Here is a 22,854-nt window from a genome sequence, read left to right as displayed (position 1 = left end):
GGCACTGTGGGAAGTGGGAGCAATAAGAAGGGATGACAAAGACAAACATAAAAAAGACAATCTCCACATCTTCATACACTGCTGTCTTCAAGGAAATGGGCTCTGTCCTTATCAATCCCAGTTTTTCTACATCAGTTTCTTCTCAACCTCTGACAAGAATGTTTCAGACTCCGAGCTTTGCAAACGCTCAATAGGGGCCATCTTGATATATCTTCAAACTCAAGCAGTGTAGGATAAGAAGAAAGCTGGATGAACACAGGAAAAGGGAAGAGAATTGAGAAAAAGTTGAATACAGATAACAAATGACTAGGAACACAGGTCAAATATGCTATTTGCTTTACGTCGCACCGACACAGATAGGTCTTATGGTGTTGTTGGGACAGGAAATGACTAGGAATGGGAAGGAAGCAGCCGTGGCCTTAATTAAGGTACAGCCCCAGCATTTGCCTGGTGTGAAAATTTGAAACCATGGAAAACCAGGACTGCCGACAGTGGGATTCGAACCCACTATCTCCCGGATGCGAGCTCACAGCTGCGCGCCCCTAACCGCACGGACAACTTGCCCGGTAGTTGGTCAAATATGACAGGAGAAAAGTATCCTAATGGGTCAATAATGTTAGAAATAAGTCTCCACAGCAAGGCGTGCAGCTGAGGCCTATCAGAGTGCACACATGGGTGACAGCTTGGAGTCGGATGTGACTGGACAGCTCGAGAGATATCACAACACACTGAATCAAGAGATTAAAACCCCAGTGGTTCTGTAATAACGTATTACACCATACTGTTAACAAAGCAACTTGAAAAGGAGTGAATTGTAAAGCCTATTGATTACTGTACACTTATGAGGTTCACGGGAGATGCTGAAGAAAATATTTACCATGAAGTTCCAAGCATTGGGCAATGCGTTTTCACTTGTCAAAAACATTCACCAATGTTTCACTAATTTATAACTGTTAGGTTCTTAAGTCTGCCAAAACTAATTTTGAGTAATAAATTTATAAAGTATCTGAAAAAGAAAACATATGGTAACAGTATTATATCTGAAAAAAGAAATTAATTAAAAGTTAATTAAGTATCTTTTTCAGGCATAATACTGTTACCATACATTTTCTCTTTCTGGTAGTTTTTAAATTTATTATTCAAATTTAGTTTCAGCAGACTGAAGTGACTAACAGTTATAAATGAACTCTGAGTCGAAACTGGAAAGAAATGGCTTCAGATAATACAAATGTTTCACTATGCACAGAGTTCACAAAATTTATAATGGTACTATAGGCCTAAGTCCTCAATTGTTCTGGGAATAGACTGGTAAACTTAGGACGTGGTAACACTTGAGAAAAGAAAATCAGGATGTGACAAATCAGGATTTTGTAGTGGCCAGAGCTCTTGTGAAATGATTTGTTCCCCAAATATCACTTAAAAACTGCATGCAGCGATTGGAGGTACAAGCTGTGGCTCCATCATGTTGGAAGAATGAGCCCATAATGTTTGTTTCATTCAGTTCCACAATGAACATGTGCAAGATTTCACTAGAGTAGATTTCTGAATCTACCGTGTTATTAAGAATTACCGGTCCAATACTTCGTGAATGTGAGATTGCAATCCACACGTCATTCTTTTGAGAATGAAAAAGTGTTTCACGAATTCCATGTGGATTTCTTGATTCTCGGATCGAGTATTTTGACTATGTAACCAATTAAATGAAACCAAACACATCAGTAGTAAATGTTCTGTCTGACACTTCTTTCCCATGATGATTAACAAACCGCTGAAACTACTCGCAATCAGAAATCCTCCTCTCTGCATCCGCCAACTTCTACTCCTGAACGACAGAAAATTTTATAAGGATAAAGATTTAGCTTCTCCTTTGCTGCTCTATGAGCTTTGAGGACTGTATGCTAGTCAGCTGTGCCAATTTCCACATGGATTTAGATTTTTGTTTTTGTTGTTATTATAATGTACTTTACGTTGCATCGACACAGATAGGTCTTATGGCGACGATGGGTTAGGAAAGAGCTAGGAGTGGGAAGGAAGCGGCTGTAGCCTTAATTAAGCTACAGCCCCAACATTTGCCAGGTGTGAAAATTGGAAACCACGAAAAACCATCTTCAAGGCTGCCGACAGTGGGGCTCGAACCCACTATCTCTTAAATGCAAGCTCACAGCTGGGCAACCCTAACCGCATGGACAACTCGCTTGGTAGACAGACTTTTAAAGAGCCTGTCAGAAATATCAAACATCTCTTCCATTAAAATTGGTGGTCTGTCACTCTTCGGAGCATCAAATACGTCACCACAGCAACAAAATTATTAAATCTTGTACAGTATCACGATGCAGTAGAACTGAGTCAGGAAAGCATTCTTCTGTTCACTGCATTTGTCACCTTCCCAGAAAACCCACTCGTCTAAAACTTTTCTTCCTCTGTAGTAAGCATCTTAAGTCTCGCACACTACTGACCACCTCCCCAGCCTTCACTTTAACAGCATTACATCCCACTCAGCTCGCCTTGTGGCATGAAGAATAATTTATAGAAAATGATAAGTTTATAGGAAAGACCAAAACAATATATCTAGGCTGCCAGGGAAAAAGAGTATAAGTCAAAAAATGAGATTTTTCAGGAGACACCTTTTATTGATTTTCTTGAAACAAACAATTGGAACGACTTTTCCCACATTGTTAATAACATTGTTGTGGACTCATATAATTACCTGGAAGAGCTTTATATTCAAAGTAAAGTATTTAAGGATTTTTATATTTCTCCTGTAGTGAGAACTAGACTTATACTATCATGACCGCTGAATACAATAACATAATACACACTTGTAAGTGATGAAAATAAAAAAGAACAAAAGATAATAATAATGTCCGACCTTAGAACAAAGTCTGCACAGGATCTACAGCTAAATGATTGACAGGATAGCAGCACCAATTCAGTCACCATGGAATTCTTCCTATGTCAGGGTACTTGTCCTCATCGCCATTTGTTGTGAGATCTTTGTAAAAGTTATGGAATGTAGGTGGATTATGTGGGAGGAGATGAGGAGATCCAAAATGTCTTTTCTTTTTCTTTTCTTTTGAAATTGGTAGTGTGCCACGATAACATTGTTCAAGCTGCAGTGGAACACCCATCTTCCCTCTACAAATGAAGCTTATTGATTGAAACGGCTCATCCTCATTGAGACTCTTTTTGAAAAAAACTGTACCATACTCTTTCGTAAAACGAAACCATTTAACATCCTGCCACTTAAATTGAATTCCCTGCGTATCTTTCTTTCGAAGTTGTATGGTGTCTTTACCAGCAAAATCCAAGAAGTCGGTATGTGTCAGTTCTACAACTCCAAATTTCCTTTTCTTGCCAACTGAGCATACCAGTTGATACCAGTCATGCGGATGAGCTACTGGTACTTGAAGCTGCTTCTTTTGTTTTTCAATCAGGCTATAGTCAACATCACATTCTAAGTAACTGTGGCCACGAACCATGAATTTATGATGCAACGATATTCAGATTTGGATTTTCCTGCATGGCGAACAAGAACATTGCAACCACGTGAGAGTTTTTATTCTGCCCTCCACAGGTATCTGAGTATAGTGTCACTTGTTTCACTTCTGAAAGAATTGACATCAGTTCCTTGAAAACACACGTTGGAATCTGATTCCCACCACGAGCACCCTCTGTTTCATGCCACATGTAGCAAGTTACGCTACCCATACTGGTTTCATGCATGGTCAAGTTGTCTGTCCACAGTGGCCGTTTATAAAAAGCAACTGAAGTATTCAAAAACGGAGTCGGCACACACTGTTGTAAGTCGAAAGTGTGACATAGCATCGAACTATCTTGAGCTGGAACATTTCTTGTCTTTGTCCTTTTGGAGTTACGCATTGTCTGCCTCAGTGTGATGAGCAGCTAAATCGGCGTCATTTCTTCCATAGATCCATCTTTTACTGACGCAAATTTCTTTCTAGCATGTAGAACATAACATTTGTGACACGTATCCACTTTAGGCTCTTTAAATGTAAGGTTCATCTGATGGAACTCTCTCTCGATATTCCTCTGGAAACTGGCCTATCTTTTCCATCACAGTAGAGGTTGTACATAGTTTGCAAATTGATATATGATGGTAGATAAACTCTATTACTTTCTCTATGTGTGTAGTGAGATTTATATTGAGGAAATGATGAAATGTGATCTCTTACTTCTTTTACTTTCTCAGGAGAGTGTTTGTTACCAGGTGGTGTTTTTCCCCTCTTGTCATCACTTAAAGTTCCACGCACATTAGCCTGTCGATTGGTAAGTGCAAGTGTAATGAACATCTGGGACCCATCAAGGGTATTCATGAAACATCCTCTGCAAACACGAAATCGTTCTCCGTTTACTCGGAAATGAAATAAATAATAATACTTTATTAATGGTAATACCGTCATTTGGGGTTATTTTGGACGCAGGAGGTAATTTCGGACAAAACGGTACTTTTTCGTTTCACGGTTGGTCACTCTGAATTTTCCAAGATAGAATTCCCGCGCTCAAATTTTTTGAATTCAAGACGAATTCCCGCGCCAATTTTAGCGCGTATATCCTGCGTTACTTACGAAATTATCACGTTAATAATGGTCGTTGTTGTCGGTTTCATTATAGCCTTGACAATTGGTACAGGAACTTCTTAGTGTACACAGGTATTAAGAGTCCAGCTGCTGTTCACTATTGTCTACCATTTGTTCTGTTGTGTTTGAAAGTATCCGTGAGGCTTCTACGAAGTTTATCTTTAAACACTTCGTTCTACACACATTTTTCTGTGAATCTGTGCAAGGCTGGGGTAATTTCGGACTATGCCGCGTGTGTACAAGAGAAGATTAGGAGGACAGTTGTATTGCAACTACGAGAAAAGTAAACTCGATGCGGCAGTAAATGCCATTAAGGCTGGAAAAATGTCCTACCGCAAAGCCGCGGAGTATTTTCAGGTACTGCGATCGACCCTGGAGAATAAGGTGAACCGCACCAACCCCAAAGCAATCGGAGCACCACCTGTCCTGGACACTGAAGAGGAGGAAATGCTTGTACACAGGATCGTCCGAGCAGCACACTGGGGATATCCTCTCACTTCAAGTGATATTCGATACATTGTAAAGGGGTACCTTGACAGGATTGGAAGAAAGGAGAGGAAATTTACCCAGAATCTTCCAGGCGTCGAACGGGCAAGGTCTTTCTTAAAGAAGCACTCCAGCATTCTCTTCGTTCGTCTCTCAGAGAACATTAAGAGAGCTCGTGCGGAGGTTAGCTCGGAGTCCGTGCGCGAATTTTTCGTTAACGTTAACTCTGGAAAACATTCCACCGGAAAATGGCATAAACTATGACGAAACCAACTTAAGTGACGACCCTGGGAAGAAACACGTGATTGTTAGGAGAGGGATTAAGCATGCGGAGAGAGTAATGGACTTCTCCAAGACAAGTATTTCTGTCATGATGTGTGCAAGTGGGGATGGAAAACTACTGCCCCCGTATGTTTTGTACAAGTCTGAGCATCTGTGGGATACCTGGCAAGAAGGTGGCCCTCCTGGCACCCGATACAACAGGAACAAAAGTGGATGGTTCGATCTACCGATTTTTGAAGACTGGTTCTTAATGGTGGCACTGCCGTATTTGAAACAGCTGGATGGACCAAAAGTCATGATTGGGGACAATTTATCGAGCCATGTGTCTCTCTCAGTTATTCAAGAATGTGAAAAGCACAACATTTCTTTTATCCTTCTCCCACCAAATAGCACACACATTCTACAACCTTTACACGTGTGTTTTTTTGGGCCACTTAGGAAAGCCTGGAGGGATGTGCTGACGAACTGGAAGAAGTGTACACGTGGGCCTATATCTAGAGATGCTTTCCCATCTCTTCTGAAGGAGACGCTAGATAAGATAGAGGCGCGAAAAGCAGATAATATCAGAAGTGGCTTCCGCAGCACTGGATTAATTCCTCTTGACCCCCAGAGAGTCCTTAAAAGGTTTCCAGAAACATCAGATTCAAATGCAAAGGAATCGTCTTGGTTATCCACTTTCGAGACAGTACTATCTCAAGCTCGTTACGGCTCTGGTTCTACCGCATCATCTCGCCGTCGTAAACTGAATGTTCCTCCCGGAAAATCTATCGTGGGTGGTCACTTACGTGACAGTGAAACTGCTGTACAAAATCACAGTTCCATAATTATCAGATGACCAACCATGCAGTTCCACACTTGGACTAGAAAGTTTCGTCGTAGCATACCTGCCAACATTACAAAACCAAAAATCAGGAGATTTTGATATGAAAATCAGGAAAAATCAGGAGAAATCAGGAGATACAATTGATCAAAACTGCTTATTCTACATGTCTTGCACAATACAGTACTACAATATATTTATAATACTTATTATCTCAAAGCCCGATTGTAGCTATACGAGGCTCCAAGGCTAAAAATTACACATCTCTATTCCCTCAAAGAAAGTATGTGAGTGAGATAATAATAATAATAATAATAATAATAATAATAATAATAATAATAATAATAATAATAATAATAATAATAATCGTATGGCCTCAGCTACCGTGTGCAGACATTTCAATTTGACGCCATCTGGCTGTCTGCTCGTCAATTTCGACGTTCCGTTTTACTCTAGGCCACCACTATATGGCAGACCGAGTAAACCGAAACTCTCTTGGGCGTCTATGGCTGAGATTTTTAATGAATTTTGTCGGGTAAACACCAAATGTGTCACCAGAGATCTTTTACATGCCGACATCGTACGACATGGAGTGTCGAATGGACTTTTTTCCGCCCTTCAAAAATCCGACTACCTCTGCCGGGTTTGAACCCGCTATCTTGGGATCCGGAGGCCGACACTCTACCGCTGATCCACAGAGGCAGCTTGTGAGTGAGATGATCGGTCCCTGATAAGCCTGCTGAAAATAGTATGAACGCATGTGTGAATCAGTCATGCACTTAGATGCCATTAGGCTACTTAGCAAATGCATAGATTAATATATTGCACCAAGTGCCCGTGCGATTATGCAAAGCACAGTGCAATTTGGATCAAATAACTAGCTGATGAACCCGTGCTTCGCTACGGAATTCTCAGAAAGACTGTCCTTATAGTTTTCCCAACTAAAGTCAACATAGGTCATTACAATGACGCCAGTATGAATGTTGCGATAAAAAGCAATGTTGTCATATGAAATATTCGATAAAATGGAAACAGCACATTTTCTCACTTTTAGCGAAATGTACTACGGTGTCGATCTAACAGTTCAAAAGTTTCAGAGCTAGAATGACCAGGCTGCAGACAGCCGCGAATACTCCTGCGTAATTATTCTGTTTAAGTGTGCACACTGCTCATTCCAATCACTGCCTCAGAGTAGGGACTCAATAGCTGGAATACTATGCTGATTCAGTGTGTTACGTACCAGTAGTATCAGAAAATTTATGAACCAGAGGAATGGCATGCTAAAGAAGAGAGAGATCTAACTCCCCACTCCCCAGCTACTTCCCGCCAATATTCAGGCAGGCTCTTATACTCAATACGCAGCAGTAATCCTATCTATCGGAGATAAATGGCAGCAGAATACATAAAGCACATCACAACAAACAATGGTCAATGTAATGTTATTACTGATCAATTTTATGAGCTTTCTATATTGGAGGCCTTCACACTTAGTTTTCTTCCAAATCTGTGATTGAGAGCATCTAATGTCAAGTGAATACTCCTTTCTTTCATGACAATCTCTTGTGTTGTTTAAGCAATTGTTCCCTCATTACTTTTTTCTCATTCTTATAATTATCTTCACAATTTAATCACCATCACCACCAATATTATTGTAGTCGGTACGGTAAAACTTAATAACACATAAATAATCGGAAATTGTATTCTCTGTAACTTTTGTTATGTAGTACTTTTCAATATGACCAGTAAGATAGGTAATTAAAAATTAAATTTTTGGCACCTTCCTCTAAACTACCATTTTGAGCGGAGTGAATAAAATTATTTATAGCGTAGACTGTAGTTCCTTATTCCGCGACTTTACATAAAATTCTGTTCACCCATTTTCACGTTCCCCGGCGCTGATATGGACTTAGCAAAAAAATCCGAATCCATGAATATCTCTATCATCATAGCCGGTACGGTAAAAATGTATAAGACGTAAATGATAGGAAATTTTATAATATATAACTTTAGTTATGTAGTATTTATCGATAGGGCCAATGATAACATAAATATTTGAGAATTAAATTTTAGGCCTTCCCCTAAACTACCATTTCACTCAGCGTGAATAAAATTATTTATGGCCTACATTGTAGCGCCTTATTCCCCGACGTTATATACCGATTTTCATTAAATTCTCTTCAGCCGTTTTCTCGTGATGAGCGTGCGTACAGACAGACAGACAGACAGACAAATTACGGAAAATTAAAACGTGCATATCCCCTTGTTACTATGGATGGTCGCGACCGGTACACAAATATCATTCTTTTTAAATTCCGAGCAATGTACGGACAAAACTCTTGTTTTGTTTATATTGAGATAAATAAAAATGAGTCTCAATTGTCTCCAAATGGCTTGTAAAATCTCTAGAAAAGTCACTAGTAGTTATAGTAGTTATAGATGCGAGCTGATGAGAAGACTAGCGGGACGTGAGGTGGGACACGGGGGAGCAGCTTTCTCTCTCTGTCGTCTCGGCTATGGCTCTTCCTAAAAGTATCGTCAGCCAGCCAGCAGCCAGTCTCCCTTTGATGATACAAATGGCCAGTTGAACAGTTCGGTAGTGTTGATCTTGTCTGTGTGTTGTAAGTGTTGAACAGCGATTTATATATTGAGACTTATAAAATATTTATGTTATTATAGTGCTACTTTGTATTACTATTATGGAACCCTGCCAGAAGAAAGGAAAGACTATCCACAGCGAAGCTTAGGGAGGTTATCAGACATGTTATCCAAGAATGTGATGAAGAGGCACGAGAAGGGAAACTGTTTTGTGTGTCACCAAGAAAAGTCACATAGAGACACAAGGATTGATGAAGCTAATTTAGGCCTACAGACTATTGTTTTAATGTTATTTTATTTCATAGTTTTGTGTGTCACCAAGAAAAGTGACATAGGGACACAAGGATTGATTAAGCTAATTTAGGCCTACAGACTATTGTTTTAAATGTTATTTCATTTTCATTCAGTTTTGTGTGTCACCAAGAAAAGTGATATAGGGACACAAGGATTGATGGAGATAATTTAGGCTACAGACTATTGTTTTAAATGTTATTTTATTTCATAGTTTTGTGTGTCACCAAGAAAAGTGACATAGGGACACAAGGATTGATTAAGCTAATTTAGGCCTACAGACTATTGTTTCAGATGTTATTTCCTAGTTTTGCCTATCAAGTGAAGTGACATAGGGACACAAGGATTGATTAAGCTAATTTAGGCCTACAGACTATTGTTTTAAATTTTATTTCATTTCATAGTTTTTCCTATCAAGAAAAGTGACATAGGGACACAAGGATTGATGAAGATAATTTAGGCCTACAGACTATTGATTTAAATGTTATTTTATTTCATAGTTTTGTGTGTCACCAAGAAAAGTGACATAGGGACACAAGGATTGATGAAAATAATTTAGACCTACAGACTATTGTTTCAAATGTTATTTTATTTCATAGTTTTGTGTGTCACCAAGAAAAGTGACATAGGGACACAAGGATTGATCAAGATAATTTAGGCCTACAGACTATTTTTTTAAATGTTAATATATTTCATAGTTTTGTGTGTCACCAAGAAAAGTGACATAGGGACACAAGGATTGATTAAGCTAATTTAGGCCTACAGTCTATTGTTTTAAATTTTATTTTTTTCATAGTTTTGCCTATCAAGAAAAGTGACATAGGGACACAAGCATTGATCAAGATAATTTAAACCTACAGTCTATTGTTTTAAATTTTATTTCATAGTTTTGCCTATCAAAAGTGACATAGGGACGGGACACAAGGATTGATCAAGATAATTTAGGCCTACAGTCTATTGTTTTAAATGTTATTTTATTTCATAGTTTTGCCTATCAAGAAAAGTGACATAGCGACACAAGGATTGATTAAGATAATTTAGGCCTACAGACTATTGTTTTAAATGTTATTTTAGTTCATAGTTTTGTGTGTCACCAAGAAAAGTGACATAGAGACACAAGGATTGATTAAGCTAATTTAGGCCTACAGTCTATTGTTTCAAATGTTATTTTATTTCATAGTTTTCCCTATCAAGAAAAGTGACATAGCGCACAAGGATTGATTAAGCTAATTTAGGCCTACAGTCTATTGTTCCAAATGTTATTTTATTTCATAGTTTTGCCTATCAAGAAAAGTGACATAGGGACACAAGGATTGATGAAGATAATTTAGGCCTACAGACTATTGTTTTAAATATTATTTTATTTCATAGTTTTGTGTGTCACCAAGAAAAGTGACATAGGGACACAAGGATTGATCAAGATAATTTAGGCCTACAGACTATTTTTTTAAATGTTAATATATTTCATAGTTTTGTGTGTCACCAAGAAAAGTGACATAGGGACACAAGGATTGATTAAGCTAATTTAGGCCTACAGTCTATTGTTTTAAATTTTATTTTTTTCATAGTTTTGCCTATCAAGAAAAGTGACATAGGGACACAAGCATTGATCAAGATAATTTAGACCTACAGTCTATTGTTTTAAATTTTATTTCATAGTTTTGCCTATCAAAAGTGACATAGGGACGGGACACAAGGATTGATCAAGATAATTTAGGCCTACAGTCTATTGTTTTAAATGTTATTTTATTTCATAGTTTTGCCTATCAAGAAAAGTGACATAGCGACACAAGGATTGATTAAGATAATTTAGGCCTACAGACTATTGTTTTAAATTTTATTTTATTTCATAGTTTTGCCTATCAAGAAAAGTGACATAGGGGCACAAGGATTGATTAAGATAATTTAGGCCTACAGACTATTGTTTTAAATTTTATTTTATTTCGTAGTTTTGCCTATCAAGAAAAGTGACATAGGGACACAAGGATTGATGAAGATAATTAGGCCTACAGTATTTTTAAATATTTTGTGATTAAATAAAATTCTATAAAAGTGCGTTCGTCAGTAAACTAACTCGTGGAATACTGAATAAATTCCCTCCTCTCTCACCCGTTTCAGATGGTACAGCACTGGCTTTCTGAGCGAACAATATGTCTGTGGGTTCGACCTCGGCTAAGTGCAATGGTATCTGAACGTGCTGATCTACGTCAGCGTCGTGTCGACAGCTTTATCGACACGTAAAATATCCCTTGCGGCACAGAATTCGTGACGCACAAGCGAGACCATTGTTATACAGAATAGTAGAATAGAATAATCCCATCCCCTAGTTCCGGATCTCCTGGAACTGGGGACAGAGTAATCATTTATTGCTATTTTTTATATGAATGCTCTTCTTATATATATTACTACATTAAACATCATAATTACTTCTAATCACTATTTAGCCTACACCCAATCTCTAAATTGTAGTTTTTTAATTTTATTTCTTTTTGACCTAGACATTAACAGGACAACACGTATCTAACCGGTACTCCTATTATTAATTAGTGTAATTTGTTTTTAAGAGTACGAACATATTTCTCCTTAGCTTACAATAGACATTATATATTAACTGAATGGCTGAATGAGTGAATGACTGACTGCATGTCTGGATGAGTTGAATGATTGGATCGTAATCATAGAATTGTTATACGCGCAAATATTCAATCTGGGTCATTATTATTATTATTATTATTATTATTATTATTATTATTATTATTTTCTTCACGTAACGAACACGCCGGGACATGTGTTTGAGATAGAATGCATTCGTAACTCGGCACACTGACGAACGAAATTGACCTGCCTTTAGTTCACTTCATGAAACTTACTACATTTGAAATACAGGAAATAAATATCGTCGTCTAGTAATGTAACCGTCATCGGACGTTGGCGATCATTTTGTAAAAATATGTAAAAAATATTATAATAATTAATGCAGTATATATATATATATATTACAATAAAAAATAATAACAGAAGCTCTTTCGATTTGCACCTTGAGGATGGACTCTGCCGGTGATAAAATCTAATTCTGAAGATGGCATAAATTCCCAGTGTCAGTGGAAAATAACCTGGATTACTATTAGTTGGAAACTGCCTTGTCTTAATATTTCGCTGGTCAGATGTAGTCTATTAATAGATGAATAATTTTGCCCACCTGCGGTATACAAAAATACATCGAGTGCCTTGCAGGAAGAGACCTCCTGAGGACACTGCGACTGCGAGGGCGAACGTTTTCAGAAACGCAAGTACATACACCAGCTTGGCGACGATAAGCCAGGGACGAGGGGAGAAGCGAGGGCTTACGCATTCCCGGCCACATTCCTAGCGAAACTCTTCTCTTGAGCTCCCATCTATACTGAAATTCTGTCACTAAATTACTAAGAAACTCAATATCTAGCGACGAGTCTCTAGAATCGACCAAAGAGAATGGAATCGACTAGACTAAAGTGAACAAACACCAACATAGAACGCGAGAACGAGAGATTGACAATCGATACACGCGTCGGCCGTCGCGATATAAAGGTTTCAATAAACATCGTACATTCGCGAACATTTCTCGCATTCATAAACGTCGATGTTTCGTTTGAAAGTGGCCAATGAGTGAAGGACTTCCGGCCACTGGCGTAAAAAAGCTGAAACGGCGGGATTTGAAAATAAATGTTTGAAGTTCACCAAAAAATAAGCTAAATTCGGGAGAAATAATAGAATAATCGGGAGGCGGGAAAAACTGTCGAAAATCGGGAGTCTCCCGCCTAAATCGGGAAAGTTGGCAGGTATGTCGTAGTGAACTACGATTACGAGTCTGGGAGCAAGAAACAAACTAGGCAATATGTTGGTGTGACGGTCAACATAGGAGCTCAGGACGTCGTCGTAAAATTCCTACGGTCACACAGGGGAAGCAAGAAAATATTTGTGTTTCCGAGTGTCGAGGATAAGGACACAGTTCTGAAGCACCAGATTGCCAAAATTCTACCGGCACCAAAAGAGGAAAGGGGAATATTCACCTTTGATACAGACGTTGTGTAAATAATCCACACGAATGACTAAATTGAATAGAAAGTAAACTATATTGTATTTTGCGGCAAAGTTTTGTTTGTTTTGTTATGTAAATAAAGAATAATTCTGCTATATCATGCACATATATTTTTTTCGCAAATAACTGTCCGAAATAACCCCATACATGAGGTAATCGCGGACGGTAACTTAAAAACACTGCATGTCCGGACACATTTTAATATTTCTTAAAACACGACGATGTGCGTTCTCGTGTTTCTTCCGGTGTTCATTTTATCTCTTAGATATGTACCTAGACGTAGAAATTAAAATAATATAAATTAAATTCGTTAATAAGGACCATAACCAAAAAAATCGCTAAAAGTGTCCGAAATTACCCCAAATGACGGTACCATTTTACATAACAGTAGAGAAGAATAAACAAAACAAAACACACTAAAAAGAAAGTTCAGTGGAGTATAAGTAGAAAAATATGTATAGATATATACACAGGTTATATTACAAGTAAGCACAGGGAAGTAATAGTCAATTCTGGAGATTATGTAAGTGATTTCTAAATTTTGACAATGAGCAGTTAAATATATCAATATCCACTTTGTTTAGAGATCTTGACATTCGTTCAATTGGCCCATTGAATGCGTAGTTAGTTCTATGCCAATTTGTAGACAATGTATTCTTGAACCTTGTGCGTCTGTCTGGTACATGTATGTTAATTTTTGCAAGGAGTTGTGGACAATTCACCAAGGAATGAAGCAATTTAAAAATGAAGAGTGTATCCAATAATTCACGGCGTTGTGACAGGCTATGCAGATTTAAGGACTATTGTAGGGATGTATAATCAATATCATATGAGAATCCTGCTCTAAATGAATATAGACGAAGAAATTTATGTTGTACTGAATCTAATCTATGGATAGAGGTCTGATGAGAAGGGTTCCAAACAGGTGTACAGTATTGTAGTATAGGGCATACCGTAGATACATACAGCAATCGATAGGTAGCTAAGTTTGAAAATTCTCTAGAATATCTAGTAATGCAACCCAATCTTTGAAATGCTTTCTTACAAATATTTTCAATATGTTCATTAAACGATAGGTTATAACTGAATAAAACACCAAGGTCATTAACTTGTGAAACAGGAGTTAGAATGTTGTTACCGAGCTCGATAGCTGCAGTCGCTTAAGTGCGGCCAGTATCCAGTATTCGGGAGATAGTAGGTTCGAACCCCACTGTTGGCAGCCCTGAAAATGGTTTTCCATGGTTTCCCATTTTCACACCAGGCAAATGCTGGGGCTGTACCTTCATTAAGGCCACGGCCGCTTCCTTCCCACTCCTAGCCCTTCCCTGTCCCATCGTTGCCACAAGACCTATCTGTGTTGGTGCGACGTAAAGCAAAAAAAAAAAAAAATGTTGTTATTACTAAATTTGTACTGAAATGATATTTTCTTGTTTTTAAAAAATGATATTATTTTAAATTTTTCATGATTAAGTTTCAACCCATTTTGAATACAGTACTTTTCCAGATGATGTAAATCTTCTTGAAGTTTTAAACAATCAAGTGGACAATTAATTTGCATAAATTTTTTTGCATCATCAGCAAACAAAAGCAATTCAGAATTCTTAAGTATAAATTTAATGTCATTTATGTAGAGAGTAAAAAGTAAGGGCGCAAGGTGAGACCCTTGAGGAACTCTACTGGTAACAATAATAGGCGGAGAAAAATGATTCCTTATTTTAACAATCTGCAGACGATTTTTAAGATACGATTCAAACCATGAGAGGAGAGGCCCATTAATTCCATAGCCCGTTAGTTTTTGCAGCAAGATATTGTGGTCGACAGTGTCAAAAGCTTTTGAGAAGTCTGTATAAATGCAGTCCACTTGGGAGTGGTTCTCTATTGCATCCAAGAGGAACTGATAGAATAAAAGAAGATTGCTACTGGTTGACCGTCCTGAAAAGAATCCATTTTGCTCATCAATGATGATGTTTCTAAAGAGAGGTGTGATTTTGTCAAGAATTATTGAGTCAAAAATTTTGGAAATATGAGAAGAAATTATAACTGGTCTGTATTGTTTTATGTCAGTTTTATCACCATTTTTGAAAAGTGGATTAACAAATCCTTTCTTCCATTTCACTGGGAAAACGCCTTGGTTTAATGATAAGTTGAATAGATAAAAAGAGTGCTTCACATAAAATAAATGAGCAAAACTTGAGCAGGTAAGTTGAAACACAATCAGGTCCTACAGTTTTCTTTAATTCCAGAGATATCAGTTTGTTGTAATTTTCTGCCTTACTGATGTTTATAACTGATAGTCCAGAATCTGTTGTAACTTCATTAAGATGCATTGTTGAAGGAATATTATTACATGACCTTTTAGAACTTAGATATTGCCAGAATTTCTGTGGATTGGAAGTATTACTTCATTCACAGTTGGAGACATACATTGTATAGCAAGATTTAGATTCAGACTTGCATTCATAAGTTTGAGAAATGCTGATAATCACTATTGAGACCTGATATTTTATATCGCTTGTGTGCTTTCTTCTTTTCAATAATCAGTGACTTCAATTTATGATTAAACCACTTTGGGAATTTGAGAGTCTTAAAATTCCGTATAGGAATGTAAAGTTCCATGCCATAATGTAGTACTGAATAGAAGGTTTCTACTGCTTTATCAATTGATACATTTTGAAACATCACCTTCCAGCTGAACTGTGACAGATAATAATTTAGTCCATTATAGTCACCATTTAAAAAGTCAAAATAAAAACTATCAGCAGGCAAGGAATTGTATAGTTCATTTATAGGTAAAGAAATCTCTAATGCTGGGTGGTGTCTATCAAGGGGGACAATGCTTTCATTACTAGATTTTACTTCAATGGAACTGGAGTTACTGAAAACAAAATCAAGAAAGTTATTCAGAAAATTTGGGATAGCATTAAACTGATTTAAACAGATAAGAAAAAGTGTCTATAGCTAAACTGGACTGCATAGTGTGGTTACCTTCTGACATAAGGCCAGAAGATGTTTCTTCATTTACTATCCAATGAAGATGTGGTAGATTGTAGTCGCCAACAATGAGCAATAAATGGTTGTCGAGATTTGACATAATTTTTTCAACAGCACTGCAATGTTCGAAATATTTTTGGACAGGTGACTTTGGTGGAATGTATACAGCACCAATGATTAATTTTGTGGTGTTAAAAGTCAGGGACACAAACAACTGTTTAACTGCGTTAATGCACGGAATCAGAGTAGGTTTAAACCTCTTGCTAATACAGATCATTACCCCCCCCCCATGGGATGCCTTCATACTGGTTAAAGAAGACCTATCACATCTGAAAATTGAATACGTTTCAAGTCCGAGTTCCACATCACTAATTTCATCATTTAAGTTTGTTTCGGTTAATACCATGAAGTCAGTCAGCTAAACATGAAGAAATTTAAGTTCAGTTAGTTTGCTTCGAAGTCCATTTACATTTTGATAGTATCCTCTAAAGTGTTCAACTAACCTTTTTATTGATGTCTTTGGTGCTTTCTTAGTATTGTATATCTGACCTCTGTGAAATGATTCCCTATCTAAATTTTGTATTATATTCCTGATATAAGTTATACTTTCTAAATCATTTTCTGTATCACTTAAGTTTTTGCCATTAGGATTAGCATCCCCCCTCATTTTCTTAATTAGTTTCCCGAGAGCATTCTACTAGATATTCTACTGAGAAGTTTACCAAACTTAGAGGTTCCTTTTCTATTAAGGTGTAGCCCATTTTTTTTAAATCACTACCTCTGAGCTAACTATTAGCATCGACAAAAAGGACATCTCCATTACGGCATAACCAGTCAAGAGTGGAGTTTACAGCATCTATACAGCGATAATCAACATCACGCCGATATAAAACGCCACTGAGACAAAGCTTTGCCGCTGGAAACCTCCTTTTTATAGCAATAATAAGCCTATCAGTTTTGGCCATTATGTCACTAGGCGTTGAGAAATTATGAAGGTCATTTGTGCCAATATGAACTATCAGGGCTTCAGGATTTTCTTTAATACTGTCACTGTTTACATGTTCTGTAAGTTGACCCACTCGTATGCCTGGATAGGAGTACGCAATTCCCTCTTCAACTTCGGGTCCAACATTTCTTATCGAGTCCCCCACTATTACTGTACGGGCTTGTTTATGTACCGGTCGCCGACGGGACTTTTTTTTGTCTTTTCGACACTGCAGCTGAGTCATGTTCTATGTTTGCCTCATGATCATTAGATTCTAAGACTTGAAAACTGTTTCGTGTCACTAGATTATTATTTACAGAATCTTTAAATGCAACATGTTTCCGGTTAGGCCTAACATTCTCCGACTTAACCTCTTTAAAATCATTTTCGTATTGTCTCGGCATTTTAACATTATTTTGTTTAAAGTTCTTCAATTCCAGCAGAGCATTTTTTAGATCCGTTGATAACATTTTAATTATTTCCTCTTTGGATGAGAGTTCAAGTTCCAGATCTCTTATTCTAAACCTCAAATGCGAGGAGTCCAAAGTGAGGTTATCGGAAACGTGATCATCTACCGGATCCGACACTTCGCTACCAAACGTATTCTTAAATACGCACTCATAAGAAGCATTAAGACTAAGACTAGCATTATTTCCGTGAATAGATCCATTGCGCTTCATACACCACTCGGAGAAAAAACTAAATCGCTGTTTACCGCCATGTTGAAGAGTAACCATATGGCATTTTGCTTTGTCAGGACCCTGGGTTCTTTTCCGTGATGTTGCAGGTGCTTTTGAGTCAATGAGGCTGACCACATAACTTACTCTTTTGTCTCGATCTCCAAGAGCCCAATATTCATTAAATATTTGCGTCCTAACAGTGTTCTGTTCATCAATCATTTTGTCTAGTTTTTCTTTACATTTCAAATGGCACATTTTTAGAGGTTTTGGAGCTCTAGCTTTAACTTCTTTCCCTTTGGCCATTACATATGTTTGTCCTGTGTTCCGCTTTTGTTTTCGTTCAGCTCTCACTTTTCGAGAATGGCTACCTTTCACAGCATTTGTTGGAAACATTTTTTCTGGTTCAGCATTTACAAAGCCAATTTCTTGTGCAATACTGTAAATTTTCTTCCTTTTTGAAGGTCTTCCAGCAGTCACTACCTTACAAACATTTGTATCTTCGTCCTCACTTGACTCACTCTCTTCCAGTACATAGTCTTCATCAAAGTCACCATCAACAAAAATGTCTGAAAAGGTATCACTATCATCAAATACAGTAGAGACAATACGCGACACTTACGGATTTAGCCTTGTTAAAATGAGAGACAATTTGACGGTGGCGCTCCTAGTGACTTGACCTGAAAAGTCGCACTAAATTCAAATATCAATGGAAATGCATATTCGAAAATGGATAAATAAATTACGTCTAGAAAGAAAGTATTATTGAGATATTAACTTCGAAGTTGCTAATGCAATTCTGGATAAATGAATGAAGAATTACTTAAAAGGTTTTTATTTAAAGACTGAAATTAGACATATAAACAAGATGTGAAATGGACTGCTGCGAAATGGGTTGATCTTTCATTTATGTATTACTTTTTTTGCTTTAGCATTCCTGCCTGAACTTTTATGCTTAGATTTGTCTTTTTTCTCCTTTAAAAAACATGGTATCATCACATTAAGACACTTGTCAATAAAAATATCAGCACATTCCTTACACAAATAATGCAATGAATTAACATTTAAAAGCTGGACAATTTTTCTCTTAACATAAAGCCTACTAACAGAAAGAAAATCTATAAAATCCCGCCTTTAATCTGAGAAGAAAAGTATGAAAATGTTGTCGATAGTGATGCTCTGAGGAATATTTACGTACAATTAGAGTAAAAATGTAACATACCCTTGGCTGTATAGTCGAGGATTTTTAAAGTCGCTGGCCTGGAAATGATCTGAACAGATCTTATAATTCTTATATAAGCATAACGTCCCTTCTTTCTTGTACACCTTATCCAAATCTTCTGTGACATTACAAAACCCACAGATCACACCTACAACAACACATCGGTATTGAAGGTTAACTGCTGCACTATACAATAAAATATGCATATTATATTTTAAGCCAGTTAAAATATGGGTCGGGCAGGTCACAAGATTATGAAGTACTATAAAAATCTCTTTGTCACTGGAAGAATGTACATGCAAACACAATATTACTTACATTTTCTTGTCACGAGGGTAGCGAAAGAAAGACCGTGCATTCTTCTCTACTTCATAGTTACAGCAGCCAAACACAGCCCATACCTTTCCCCTCATGTTGAGAGGAGATATCAAGGAATGACACACGCTACTATTTAATTAAACGCATAATAACACCAAAAACTTCACACACAAATACACATGCTCTTATGGCAGAAACAGTAGTTCTCAGGTCTACCCGCTAGAGAGAGCTCTAATAGCTGTCCCTCGATATCTCGCTGAGTGTCGTGTATTGTCTTTACTGTATTTGCTATCATCGCCTATTGCATCCTCAATGTCCTGGATTACTCCTAACTGTTCCTCAGTTAGCTCAGATGACACATGAGAGAATGTATCTTCTTGTTGTTCTAGGTTAACTACCATCTTTCTCCTACTAAATTCATTAAGAGCTGAAATAAAAAGAAACAAGTTCTAAATAATAGGAAATTTCAACCTAAAACAGCAACTTATGATAATAATCCTTCGTATATTCACTACTGAACATTATCAAGAGCAGTTTCCTGTTTCATCATTTTTGTCCTGTGTTAAAGATTTCTTTGCAAGTTCTAATGTTCTTAATGACCTAGCAGAAATCTTCAAAAGTCTAATTATTCTTCTGTTTCCATTGTTCCGTCGTATTTAAGTGATCGAACCATCAATTAAATAACACTCATATCACTATACTCTATCATAAAATGAAACCATTTAACATCCTGCCACTTAAAAATTGATTTCCCTGCGTATCTTTCTTTCGAAGTTGTAAGGTGTCTTTAAGAACACCAGCAAAATCCAAGAAGTCGGTATGTGTCAGTTCTAAAACTCCAAATTTCCTTTTCTTGCCAACTGAGCGTACCAGTTGATACCAGTCATGCGGATGAGCCACTGGTACTTTTTAACATACGCATATTTCTTCTTGCTAGCGGTTGAACATTGCACTAATTCAGACAGGATTTTGACTACGATGGATAGGAAAGGGGTAGAATTAGGAAGGAAGCAACCATATCCTTAAATAAGCCAAAGCAATAATGTAAAAATAGGAAACCACAGAAAACCATCTTCAGGGCTGTCAGTGGTGGTGTTTGAACCTATCATCTCTCAAATTCAAGCTTACAGCTACAGTAGGTGGCCCATACCACACGGCCAACTCACTTAGTGGCATAAATTAATACTACCCTCTTGCATGTTCTAACACCATCTTTGACCATGTAACTGTTTGGATTTCAGGACACAGTCATTGGGATAACAGCTCTTGCAAGGTTAGCAGAGCGAATTATCGCGCCTTCAACAGATATTGCAGTAACTGTTGGCTACCAGCCTGGTGCCTCTATCAATATTAACATCAACAAAGGAAATTCCATGATCTTGCAGAAACAAGAAGTGAGTATATCCAAGCCTTTTAACAGATATGATTTTGAAAGAAATTGAATACCTCTGAGTACATTTTTGTATATGTTGTACTTTCAGATACCTTCTAAGGTACGCGAATTGGAAATATCTGCCACAGGTTCAGGTTTCGCTGTGGTGCAAGTGTCTTACCGCTACAATGTCAACGTGACGGGTGCATGGCCACGATTCACACTGGACCCTCAAGTTGACAAGAACTCTGACAGTAATCATCTACAACTCACCATCTGCTCAGGGTAATTTCTCTTAAGTTTAACACATTCTCATGATCTCAGTTTGTACAGTGTGAACTATTAGAGCAACCAAGTAAATTTGTCTTAGCCAGTTCATACTTACTTTAGCACTAGGTAGATATAGATATCAATGTAAAGAGAGAGGAACATTGAAAGGAACAGATAATGTGATAAACATAATGACAAGTCAGTGTGGGAAGAGGGAGCAATAGAAAAGGAGACAAACATGAAAATACAAAAGGAGAAGGATAATGTCCACATCTTCATACCTAGAGTCTTCAAATAGATAGGACCTCTCCTCATTAATCCCAATTACTTTACATCTATTTCATCTCAGCACCTGACAAACTTATTTCTGCTTTTCAACTTCCTCAGGAGTTTGTAAAAGAGTAGAAAAACAGAACAAGTACAAAAGGAGAAAAGGAATCAAACAGGCCATTGTCATAGAAAGCAACAAACAATAGAAAAATCAAGTCATAAATAGGAAAATAGGTTCAGTCTTCTTATTCATCCATTCCAGAGAGGAATACTTCAAAGCAGTATTATTGGACCAACTTTATTGGTATTATAAATTTACTCATTCAGAACAAATATTTCAGGTTCCCTATGAGAATCAACATCTTTATCATCTGATGGCCAGGCAGGTATCAATTTTTTAAAATGAGACAGTCTCTCATAATGCATCGACACTGCCAGTGGCTCTAAGTAGCCTACGCAGTGGCCTCCACGGCACAACACACATCGTCATTGCTTCTTGGTGGACACAACAACCTCTCTAAAGTGAACACTGTTCTACATCCATGCATATCTTAGTCTTTTTGCTCGGCCAGGTGGCTATCATCTTTAGTCGGCTACCTCGCAACCCCAAAAAAGCATATAGGCTGACGCCTAGTTGGCAGTCGGCCTTCCCGTCACCATGTTCACCTGTGTCATCCCAGAGATTGCTCCAGCCATATCAGAAGACGACATCTGCATCGCAATCCGTTCCACCGGCTTCGGACTCCATGATGCCTACCGGCTATTGGATGGCACCAGCTGCTTACCATCTATGCAGATTCTTCTCTACTTACCCACGTTGGATGACCAGAAGCTCCTCATCGACACCGGTGTGTCCATTCATGATCGTTACTACATCGTGGAACCCACTCCTCAACCCATACTTGCTCAACTCTCTGCCGACCCCACTCGCCTCCCCATAGTAAACACCACCACCGACCATGACCCTGCAACAACCTACATCGGCCTCCTTCTCTCTTCCCCCCACGACAACTATCACCACCACGACCTCTACCATGACTGCTTATTCCTCCTCTGATATACCTGTCACTTTTGTCACGACTTGCCATCCATCGCCAATTACGACCTCCTCCCTTCCCATATCTACATTTTCCGCAACAGTTAGTCCCTTTCCACTCCCTGACAACCCCTTGGCATCCACCGCCTCAACGCCGCCGCCGTCTCCATCATCACTTCAAGAAAACGCCGCAGCAGTAGCAATGTCATCACCGCCCACGCAGCTCTCCACGTCTTCCCACGGTCTGCCCAGCTGTGTGATACGTGGCATCGACCCTTCAACCTCCAACCAGGACATCCTCAGTGAACTTCACACCGCCGGAATCCCTGCCCGTCATGTGTTTAGAATTAAGACAAGTACAGGCCCAACGTATATGGAATGCCTACTTCTACCGACCACAGATGACTTTCACAATCTCATTGGCACCGGTGTCACCATCTACAGAGTGGAGCCTTCTCGTTCCCAACCTCACCCATCTCACTATCCATCAAACAATACCTACCATCGCCCCCGGCCAGCCCCTCCTCCGGTTCCACCCCCTCAACCCGTTAGTCCACCCTCTC

The 22,854-nt window shown here is 38.1% G+C and overlaps 1 protein-coding gene across 3 annotated transcripts in view; it reads left to right on the top strand.

Moving 5' to 3' along the window:
- LOC136877698 (CD109 antigen) overlaps positions 1-22,854 on the top strand; it is a 297,632-nt gene that overhangs the window by 256,496 nt on the left and 18,282 nt on the right. For all 3 annotated transcript variants that reach the window (XM_068228581.1, XM_068228580.1, XM_068228582.1), the window contains exons 24-25: positions 20,585-20,737; positions 20,825-21,000. In XM_068228581.1, the coding sequence (XP_068084682.1) occupies positions 20,585-20,737; positions 20,825-21,000 (329 nt within the window). The remainder of the gene's footprint in view (positions 1-20,584; positions 20,738-20,824; positions 21,001-22,854) is intronic.

The sequence above is a fragment of the Anabrus simplex genome, chromosome 7, assembly GCF_040414725.1.
Source record: "Anabrus simplex isolate iqAnaSimp1 chromosome 7, ASM4041472v1, whole genome shotgun sequence".
In the NCBI taxonomy this organism is placed as follows: domain Eukaryota; kingdom Metazoa; phylum Arthropoda; class Insecta; order Orthoptera; family Tettigoniidae; genus Anabrus; species Anabrus simplex.
Note: the sequence above shows the minus strand (reverse complement) of the source record. Positions and strands in the feature narration are given on the sequence as shown.